At 38.1% G+C, this 11,175-nt stretch overlaps 1 protein-coding gene and 1 pseudogene across 3 annotated transcripts; both read right to left on the bottom strand.

Moving 5' to 3' along the window:
• Nucleotides 1-487: 487 nt before the first annotated feature.
• On the bottom strand, nucleotides 488-4,106 carry LOC130229366 (serine/arginine-rich splicing factor 7-like). Of its 3 annotated transcripts, none has more exons than XM_056458131.1 (9): nucleotides 4,020-4,106; nucleotides 3,826-3,930; nucleotides 2,659-2,883; nucleotides 2,116-2,295; nucleotides 1,966-2,034; nucleotides 1,852-1,890; nucleotides 1,311-1,430; nucleotides 1,093-1,185; nucleotides 488-1,002 (listed from the first exon to the last, which is right to left on the bottom strand). In XM_056458131.1, exons 3-9 carry the CDS (start codon nucleotides 2,874-2,876, stop codon nucleotides 951-953), a joined length of 771 nt encoding a protein of 256 aa, XP_056314106.1. In that variant the 5' UTR covers nucleotides 2,877-2,883; nucleotides 3,826-3,930; nucleotides 4,020-4,106; the 3' UTR covers nucleotides 488-950. The 3 variants fall into 3 exon arrangements, with proteins under 3 accessions (XP_056314106.1, XP_056314107.1, XP_056314108.1); XM_056458132.1 differs by having other exon boundaries at nucleotides 3,826-3,913; XM_056458133.1 differs by lacking the exon at nucleotides 1,852-1,890.
• Nucleotides 4,107-6,776: 2,670 nt separating this feature from the next.
• Nucleotides 6,777-11,175, bottom strand: part of LOC130228369 (sodium/calcium exchanger 2-like) — a 14,958-nt pseudogene continuing 10,559 nt past the window's right edge.

Below are 11,175 nucleotides of genomic sequence, written 5' to 3'. Positions count from 1 at the left end.
CGGTCGGCGTCCTGTTGAGTTTAGCTTCAACACGTGCGAGGAATTTTCTAGTACAGGGGTGTCCAAACTCGGTCCTGGAGGGCTGGTGTCCTGGAGAGTTTAGCCCCAACCCTAACCAAACACACCCGAACCAGCTAATCAAGCCATTACAAGATATACTAGAAACTTCTTGGCAGGTGTGTTAAAAGCAAGTGTAAACTAAACCCAGCAGGACACTGGCTCTCCACAATCGAGTTTGGACACCCGTTCTATTTAGTAAGAGTTTGATTAGCTGGTTTGATTTTGATTAGCTGTGTTCGATTAGGGTTGGAGCTTAACTCTCCAGGACCAAGTTTGTAAACCCCCGTCTTACACCATGATGTGATTCAGTTTTGATCATTGCACAAGTGTTGCTATTAAATTTTTTTTTTTAAGTGTTAAATTGTAAATGCAAATATTTAAACCAGTACACCTCAGATCACCAAAAAAAAAAAGCACACTGAAAGAGTTGGATTTGTAAAGCTTTATTAAAAAGATCATTGCCATTTTCAATGCCAAAAAAAAAAACCTTCTACAAACAAACAAATCACAGCGTACTCAGTTCATATAATACACTGACTAAATCACAACATAGCTCATTCACCACCTTACCCACAAATCACTGACCACAGGACACTGGCTCAACACTGAAAATTAAAATAATTCAGCTCTTAAAAAATATTTTGAAGGGAAGGAGAGGGGGGATAAAAGGGAAAATATGTATGAGCTGCTTGAGATGACAGTGATGATTTTACAAGGTGGGAGGAGGTGTCACTGAATTCTGGGGAGGGAGAAGAATAAAAAAAAAAATAAAATAAAAAAAAAAAGCTTTGCAGCTACAATAGAACCAGTATTGAACTCAAGGGGAAGATAAAATGCATTTCAGCCCTGAGGCAAAGGTGGGGAATGGGGGTGAAGCATCAGTATTCAGATCAGTCAGCATCCGGTGTTGGACTTCTCCTTGGGCTGGCAGACCTGGAATGACTAAGAGACACATACTGTTAGCATCCATTCATTTATTTTTCACCAAGAATGACCAAACTGAAATGCGCCATTGTGTAAATTTGGGTTTACCTGTCTTTCTTGTGACTGATCGAACGAGATCGAGAGCGAGATCTGGAGACACTGCGATCCCTCTGCCTGGAACCAGACCGTGAACGAGAACGACTATAAAGGGGGAAGAAAAAAAAAAAAATTATAATTTATTGATATGCCATTTGCAACACTAGCACTTCCCATTTTATCCATGTAAAATAAAAACAGCAATTTAGCATGGGTTAAACATGCAGTACCTGTCTCGATGAACAGGTGTCCTGGATCTGGACCTTCGGACAGGGCTCTTTGACCGGCGTACAGGTGAACGTGACCGGCCACCAGGGCTTCTGGATCTGGAGCGGCCTGGGGATCCTGACCTACAATACAGCAGTAAAGAAAACACATTAAGAAAGAATAGGCAACATTACAATAGCGTTACGGCAAACCAATACCGCAATCAGAGTAGAAATCAGAAAAGAAATTAACTTTTACATTAAGTGCAAGTACTTGCTTTCTGATTTCCAGTGGCATTTTCCACCTCTGTAATGGGCAATTTTCACAACTTCCAAAATGTAACCAATTATTTGGAGGTAAATCTATCTACCTACCTACATACACCCCCCAGGGAGACTGAAATCTTATTCACGTCCATTAATAATAATAATAATAATTTTTTTTTTAAAAACAACGGTGAGGGATTTGTTCAGGCCTGTAAAGCATTTTTGCTTTATTATCCTGAATTTGATGGTCAATATTTGCTCTGACCCTGGCAGAAACAGGCACTGACTGGGGGCTTACCTGCTTCTGCGTTTTGAGTATGAAGGTGAACGGTACCTCCTGAAAAAAATAAAATTACATAAAATTCATAACTGTAAAGCATTTGAAACACAGCCAAGTAGTAACAAGACTTGCCTTTCATTGCTACGACTACGAGAGCGGTAGCGGCGACCACGAGATCTGGACCGGGAGCGAGATCCTGACCTAAAAATATGTATTATTATTATTAGTAGCAATACAAAAGGGTCTAAATAAAACAAATAAAAAAAATCTTAATTCACATACCTGCTGCGTCTGCTTCGCCTTTTGCTGAAACGATAGCAGTCGTAGGCATAATGACCCGTTTCCCCACACTGGTAACAGCGGTCATTGGGGTCAAATTGCCTGCGGCTGGGACGGCCATAACGGGACTTTCTGGACATACCATTAGACAGCTCAACTCTGACACGGGCTCCACAAAGCACCCTGGGATATCACAGACCAGAAGGTTAGATGTTTTCCCAGCCCAAACCAAGGTGGCACACATACACATGACCATGCGGTCTAGGAAAATCGCAGACCATTTTAATTTTCAGACCTTCACACATTGCCTAGATTCAGGTAAAGCTCAGAAAAATTAAGACAAACAAATGAACTGAAAAAAGGACAACAATTATTGTGCATCCAGAAAACAATACCACATAAGTTGGGGCCTTTGTGAGCGGAAAGAAAACTGATAAACCGCCGTCACTCACCCCTGCGGGTCTGAGCTCCCTGAAGTGGTCAGGGTGTTAAATGTGCAGCAGTAGCATCATCAAATGTAGGCAGGTAGAACTCAAGTTGACTCACTTTCCATCCATCCCCTTTACGGCATCCTCTGCATCTCTGGCATCCTCATACTCTACGAAGGCGAAACCTGGAGGGTTCCGGGCGACCCATACACTCCTTAGTGGCCCGTAGTAACTGAAGGCTCGTTCCAGCTCACCTTTGGCTGCACCATTGCCAAGGTCACCCACATAGACCTTACAGTCGGAGGTGCGAGAGGAACTTCGGGATGAGTACGACATCTTGCACCTGTAGTACAAAAAAAAAAAAGTTAATTGTTGTAATTTAATCTTTTCAATAATGCTTTAAACATGCTTAACACTGAGTTAAAAAGATAAAGATCACCCAAATTTCACTTTTATTAAATTTAAAAGAGCATTTGGTTACTAATATTTCAACTTTCTTCGCGTTGCACAAAAAGATACTTCAGTGTTGGGTTGAGACCATTTTAAAAAGTGATTTTTTAAACAACCTGATGGCACTTGAGCAATGATTCTACTAATATGTATATGGCTACGTAACAACAGGTCAACAAAACAATAATAAAACAGTTTTAGGGTAAAGACCCTGGTTCTTAGTACTGCAGGGTACAGCATTAAATATTCAGTGCGCATGTTAGCACGTTACTGTAGTAACGCACGCAGTGCAGCTCCAGCTCTGCCTATGCTAAAAACATCGCATCTCACGATCAGCTGTTCACATGTAATCCAAATCTGTTAAAGCTCTAGACGTGTTAAATCACTGTTGACAGACAGCACAAATGTATTGATTTCTTCGACTATTAGGCTTTAGTTTCGCTTTCCTATATATTAGCAGTCTCTTCAACTGCCGATCTGCGGCCATGATGAATGACTCGATCGTGTTTATCAACAAAACGCATATTTAGAAAAGCACAGCGGCCTCCGACATAAAAGCGTCATAAGCACGATTTAGATTGCATCTTACCAAGTGGGTTGATTGTTAGCTAATAACCAACATTAACGCCACTAGTAATAGCGCCAGATTCGAAGGCCGCTCTTTGTTTGGCTCGCTTTTGAATCAAACGATACACCTACCGAAGCTTAGGACGCACCAACAGACACAACCGTGTAAACCCCGAGCTCTCGTACACGGTTTATAAACTTATGCGAATATAAAAATCCTGTGAGATAACACCAAATAAACAACACGGTATGCTGCACGCGGACTTACTGTGTGACTCGACGTCCTCGGTTCCGTGTGAGGGCGCGTGAACGTCTTCTTCTTCCGGTTGATTAAAGGCGCTTCAACCAAACCTTGGCTGAAAGGGGGAAACGGCTAACGTATACAAGCACATACAAATATGATAACCGCTAATACATCAAAATAATACAAACGGACGCATTTAACTCAAACAGAGCTCTCACCGATTCTCTTATCTCATGCTACTTGCGTTCTTGTCCCGGAAGCGTCACCCGTCAGCTGCTGATCGAGCGTGGCCTTGTCCACTTCTCTCACTTCCAGGAAAGGGCGGTGCCTTTAATACATAAATCTGATTGGCTCTCACATATGTCACTCAAACTAAAGGCGCGTTTGTTCTGTGTTTTTAGCGGCGGGGATTTTCATTCATCACAGAATTCGAATTGTTCACTATAAGATTGATTCAATTCAGCTGATGCTAGCGAATCCTGCTCTCTAGAAACTAGGTTACATGTCAATACCAGACTTACCCATTTGACTGTAAGAACGGCAAACTTCTCTAAATATTCTATGTTATGTAATATGCTAAATATGTATTATCTAATTATATTTTATTTTGACATATTAGAGATAAATAATTTTACAGAAGGGAATTTTGGGATCTCTTTTATCACAACTTTATAAATAATACACTTGAAAAATGTTTACATTTTGTAAAGTAAAATGTATATAATCAGGCAAATTATGTAAGAAATTAACTTTAAGAATATGATCTCCTGAAGTGAAGATTTAAGGCTTAGTTTTTTAAAATTGCCATTAAAACATGTATTGATTGTAACCATACACACACAACAGTGTATTAAAAGAAACATCTAAGTGTATTTTGGATGTTTTCTTTCCACGACATTTAAGAAATGTACAGTAGTCAACATTTGAAGTGGATCGAAAAGTATTTCGAAATTGTCCAAAGACAGGAATGGGTGTTGTTCGATAGATTTAAGACAACTCTGCTAAAAGGTTTTGATCCTCTTAAAATGCTGACTACTATATAAAGCCAAAAATGCCAATATCTTAAATTGACAGGTACATGAAACATTTTTAACTGCTATGCATTATTTTAGTTACTTCCCAAAACCACTGAATGACCAATTAGTTTAAAATCATTGATGGAACAGACAAATAATTTACTAACAAATCTACCAAGAATAATATATTGACATCCAAGCATCTACCTCACAAACACCAACTATCTACAGTGTATTATAATTAACATTCATACATACAACCTTGTTATAAACAAATGAATAATGTGTTTTTACAAAAAAAAAAAATAATAATGATCACAAGTAAATCTTGGTAACCAATAATTATCTATGGTTTTGCTACACTAAACAGCACCTGACAAAAGTCTTGTAGCCTATCCAAGTTTTAGGAACAACAAATAATAATGTGACTTTTAGTTGATCATTTGGTGTCAGAAGTGGCTTATATGAAAGACAAAGGCCTCTAGATTACGATTATTTTACTAAAATAAAATATGATCATGTCTTGATTTTTAATGATTTATTTAGGACAGGAATGTCTGACTTTGCTTAGACAAAAGTCTTGTCACTTAACAGAAATAATGTACAATATAGAATATAAAGTCATGGTGCGGTGGAAAAAGAATTAATATTGTGTCTGACTCCCATGAGCTTGGAGGACTGCATCCATACATCTCTGCAATGACTCAAATAACTTATTAATAAAGTTCTTGCAGGATTTACAGATTTTATCAAGAGTCTCTGGATTCATCCTCAATTCCTCCTCCATCTTACCCCAGACATGCTCAATAATGCTCATGTCTGGTGACTGGGCTGGCCAATCCTGGAGCACCTTGACCTTCTTTGATGTAAAGGCTGAACTATGAGAAGGAGCACTATCCTGCTGAAGAAGTTGCCCTCTGCTGTGGTTTATCATGTAATGGGCAGCACAAATGTCTTGATACCTCAGGCTGTTGATGTTGCCATCGACTCTGCAGATCTCTCTCACACATGGGGTACTGGATGTAACCCCAAACCATGATTTTTCCTTCACCAAACTTGACTGATGTCTATAGAAACCTTGGGTCCATACAGGTTTTAATCGGTCTTCTGCAGTATTTGTGATGATTGGGATGCAGTTCAACAGATGATTCATCAGAAAAATCTACATTCTGAAACATTTCAGGTTATTATTTGTTGCTTCTACAACTGGGATTGATGACAAGACTTTTGTCAGGTAGTGTAGTATTTGTAGTGAAACTGTGGTTGGAGAACTGCTACACTGAATAAATAAATAATATTATGGTTACAGCACTTTTACTAAAATAAACCATGGTTCATTTTAATTCTGTAACAGAAACAAAATCATTTAAGATGACTCAAGGAATGGGCCAAGAGTGTACTGAGATAAGCTGCATATTTCTACTGTAATGCCTTGAGAACAATAAAAACAAACACTTACATTTGTTAATGATTTTACTTGCATTTAAATGCTGAAATTATACATTTGAGTGAATTCATGAAGTGACATGACACAGACCCTTTAATTGAGAAAATGAATGAATGTGAATTACCATAATGATTATCCCATTTTTCTTTCATAAACTTTTCAAGGTAAATCCCACAATACCTGACATCCAAAAAAGTTCAGTTTCACTCATAACAGAGTTCATCCAGTCCTTTATATGGAGAGTAATACGTGCCTTCTCTCTCAGAGGGAGGCCTAGCATTCAGACACATCAATTACTGGTCATCAGTCAGTATATAAAATGACACCACAGCTCTGTCAAAAAAAAGTGCTACATCTTGCAGTATTTCATTCATGTCACTGACAGTCTGATGGTGTCAAAAATCACACTGCCTCTAATGTGCTCTGAAATCAAAGCCAAACACCAGTATTAGACATCCCCGACAGCAGTTCAGTCAGTCTTACTCACTCTCACACATTTTAGGTACTTTTGTTTACACAGAAGTATCTACCCTATGTACATTCTACATCGCACAGCTCAGTTCTCACAAAACTAATTTCATCTGAATGCTATTAGTGTAAGTGTGAGTCTGTGTGTGTGTCTCTTTGGTCCTCAGAATCCAGTAATATGACAGTAGGCCTCCAAGCTGGAGAACGTGATATAGAGGAGCCACAAACCGACGAACAACAATGAAGTCAGGACCTTCATCACTTTAGGTCCACCCAGCTCTCCACCCACCGATGGCCGCCGCCGAAGCATCAGCACGCCAATATTAATGAAGGCAAAGATGGTGAAGAGTGTGACCGAGAATGCAAGCGAACCGGGGTCTACATGAAACACCTGACCTTTGACTTCCCAGTAAACAGCCGAAACTGACCAGGCCACACCAATCCCGAGAAAAACATTCACCGCATTGCTACCCGTCACATTTCCTACTGAAGCATCAGCATATTGATCCTGTTTAGCAGCGACTTTACTTGCGAATGTGTCTAGAAGAATAAAGGGAAGATAAGAGATGATTAGTTAATACATTTATTTATTTATTTATTTACATACGTACTACCATATATCTACCTGGTATGGAGGTTCCCAAAGCAACAAACACTACAGCGGTGACAGTGTCCCGGAGGCCTACAGTGCAGCCAAAATGAGATGCCAAATCTCCAATGACAGCAGTTAGCAGCCCGATGACCAGAATGGACACAATGAAGCAGGCCCAGCCGTTCCAGTACTCAGTGGGTGGAACGAAGGCAAACAGAATTTTCCAGAACACAGTAACTGCATGCATGAAATAATCACAGCATGACGGCGGCTGAGGTTCACCTCCTTCTTCATCAGCTTCCCCTGAGAGGCAGAAATAAAATATCATCATCATCATCAAGAATCATATGCACACAAACACAGCTTAATTAATTTCACATAAATATACGTGAACAGATATTGAGAGTCTATATTGATTTGGTTCTACCTGCGCTGACTGTTACTGCCTCGATGAACTGTTCTCTCCAGGAGTGTGTGCCAAGTACTTCGGCAAGGTTAGTATCCTTTAGTAGACGGTCTACAGTATTCTAAACATGCATGCACAATATAGTGGGGCTCAGTGATTGACAAATATTTCAATTAAACACTCGTCAATCAGTCTGGATCAATTTGTCATTAGAAGTCATTTAACCCTTGTGTATTGTTTAAATTGACTATTCTTTCGTTATGTTAGTGTCTGTTTTTGCACCGTTGACTTCCATTATAACGATATTTTTTTTGCAAAGCAGACCCCAAATAATTATGCATTTTTTTTTTTTAAATTCTTTTACATTTTAGATTTTGAACAAAGCCTGAGATCCACCCAACAAAAAAGTCAAATAAAATAAAAACAGTTATACTGCAGTAATCAGGATTGAAACATATCTGACACAGTCTCTCTCATATTTAACCAAAATTGTACAGTTTTCTTACTGGCACCGTTTATTTTGGCTGTGGTGTATTCCAAATAATGTCCAGTAGATAGAGCCTCCAGGATAGATCAGCCAGAGCAGATGGATCCAGCCTTATTTTCAGGGTTGTTGTTGTTGTTTTTTTTTTTTTTTTTGCAGCAGCAGCAGCAGTCAGAACAACAGACAGAATCCTTGTTTAGTTGATGGATATGGAGAGTGATGAATCGTCCAGTAGGAGAAAAAGCTTTGGGTCCTATTGGATCTGAGTTTCCATTAGACCTAATAGTTGGTCTCGCACCTTGGACCAGAATAATGCAATTTGGAGACAATAATCATGCATTCTTGACTTTAGTGGTTTTACCTTTAGGGAAGTGGTAAAATTAATATTTTACTGTTGATTATTAGTTGGCAGCATTATACATTAGTTAGTTTTTGGCATTTCTATACAGTTTTATAGAGTATAACAACATATTATAGTGTGCGTGCATAAATACACTTTTTATTTAGGTTCTGAGAGCTGAGGTGCTTATTTTGATTGTCTTTGACATACCAAGGTAAGTGTGCAAAGGTCTCTTTCACACTATACTAAACACACAATATAGTCCATATAACTTAATATATAACTCATATAAAAGCCAGAAGCTAAGCATTTTTTTGCACTGCAACTGATGATCAACAGTTACAATTACAAATTGTACCTCTTCCCAACAGGAAAAAACACAGACAATTAAGATAAATAATGTGGTCTCATGGCTTTGCAATAAAAAAATGTCATTAAAATGGATGTCAATGGGGCAACACAACCACTAACATAATATGAAAGGGTAGTAAATCTGTCCACAGAGTATTGTTGAGTTTTTGAAAAGATTTCAAAGTACTTTCACAAAATATGTATCAAAATAAGATTTGTCACCAAAAATCACCTCATTTGTTGAAGTTGTGGCCGTATTAAGACTCAAAATCCCCCCAGAGTGGATATGTTTTCATTTGTGTGCTGCCCCAACAGCACACAAGGGTTCATTTTTGTTTGTAGTATGGCCAGTATTGTTAATTAATTCTTGCTGGTTTTTGTTTGGCCAAATCTAGATTTTGTTTTATTGTAAAAATCATAAGAAGTTGTGTTTAAAGCTGTAGTTTTAATCTGTGTACAGTTATTTCTCAATTTTGTGTCAGTGGCCACCCCAACCTCTCAGTTTATGGAAGTTGTGGGGATTGTAAGCACAAACGTAAACCTTGAGGTGTTGCACAAAAGGCCAAAGCAATATTGATTTGAATCACAATAAAAAAGTGTCCCCAAAAATGAAAATGTGGTTCCTCATGTGGTTTTAAACCTATTTTAGTTTCTTTCTTCTGTTGAACACAGATAGATATTTTCAAGAATGATGGGATCCATCGACTTCCATAGTAGGAAAAAACGACAATGGAAGTCAATGGCTCTAAAATCGCCTACTCCTCTAGTTTCAATTGTAATTACACTTTTACATTTGTTGAATTTGAATTACACTTTTTTTTATTAAGTAATTAAAACATAAAATAATTTTAGCTGAAGATGTAGTTTTTATTAATTCATAAAGTCAATGGCCATAGAAACTTTAAGAGGGAAAGTTATATAAAACTTGAAGCAAAATTTCCACTCTGTGCAAGAAGTTAAACATTATTTACTACATTACTTCTATATTCTTCTTTAAAAAATGTTTTGGTTGCTGCTGACTTGCATTTTATAAATCACCAAGGACCAGTTTCAGTTAAAATATTAAAGTCCTACTTTAAAAAAATAGAAATAAATAAACTGTCAATGGCCTGAGTGTTGTAATATTTATACAATTCACTAAAATGTTATGTTGTGGGTGGGTGGAGGGATTTGTCAATGTGCATAAAGTCAATCTGCAATTAGTGAACACAGATTAAACAGTTGTGAATGGGAAAAAGAGGTTGAATTACATTACAATCTTCATGCATTTAGGTGTGATTCAATCAGTCAGAGAGTGTTTAAAGGCTGAAGTTTATAGGGCAAACCAACACACTTCACACTGAGGCAAGTGGATTACTACCGCATCTAAGACTCCATTAGGGGTCATTCCCTGTCGGACCTATATAAAGGAGGAATCACAGTCAATATAGAGTCTATATGACAGACTACATGAGTTTAATGTTTTGTTGTATGTAAGAATGTGTGTATACCTTGAAGGCCATACTCTCCTCAATAATGACTTCTAGCTTGCTGTGTTCTCCTAGGCAGGCTTCCCCTTTTCTGCTATACGTCTGGCCTCCTCCACTTCTGGACCAGGGGTGGCTAGTGAGAATGAGAGCAAAGGTAAATAAGGACAAATAATAAATGTTCAGATGTGGCATGAACACATCTGTATGTGAAAAGTGCTAAATAAATCTGTATGTGACCCTGGACCACAAAAACTTGCATGGGTATATTTTTGGTAATAGCCATGTGACAGAGATACAACTACTTGAAATAAATATATATATATATATATATATATATATATATATATATATATATATATATATATATATATATATATATATATATATAATTATATACACTCACCTGACACTTTATTAGGTACACCTAACCAACTGTTTGTTAATGCAAATTTCTAATCAGCCAATCACATGGCAGCAACTCAATGATTTAGGCTTGTAGACATGCTCAGGACGATTTGCTGCAGTTAAACCGAGCATCAGAATGGGGAAGAAAGGTGATTTATGTCACTTTGGAACGTGGCATGGTTGTTGGTGCCAGACAAGCTGGTCTGAGTATTTCAGAAACTGCTGATCCACTGGGATTTTCACGCACAACCATCTCTAGGGTTTACAGAGAATGATCCGAAAAAGAGAAAATATCCAGTGAACGGCAGTTCTGTGGGCACAAATGCCTTGTTGATGCAAGAGGGTCAGAGATGACTGGCCAGACTGGTTTGAGCTGAAAGGCAACAGGAACTCAAA

This window comes from Danio aesculapii, chromosome 5, assembly GCF_903798145.1.
Source record: "Danio aesculapii chromosome 5, fDanAes4.1, whole genome shotgun sequence".
Taxonomy (NCBI): Eukaryota; Metazoa; Chordata; class Actinopteri; order Cypriniformes; family Danionidae; genus Danio; species Danio aesculapii.
This window is presented reverse-complemented; position numbering and strand designations above follow the sequence as displayed.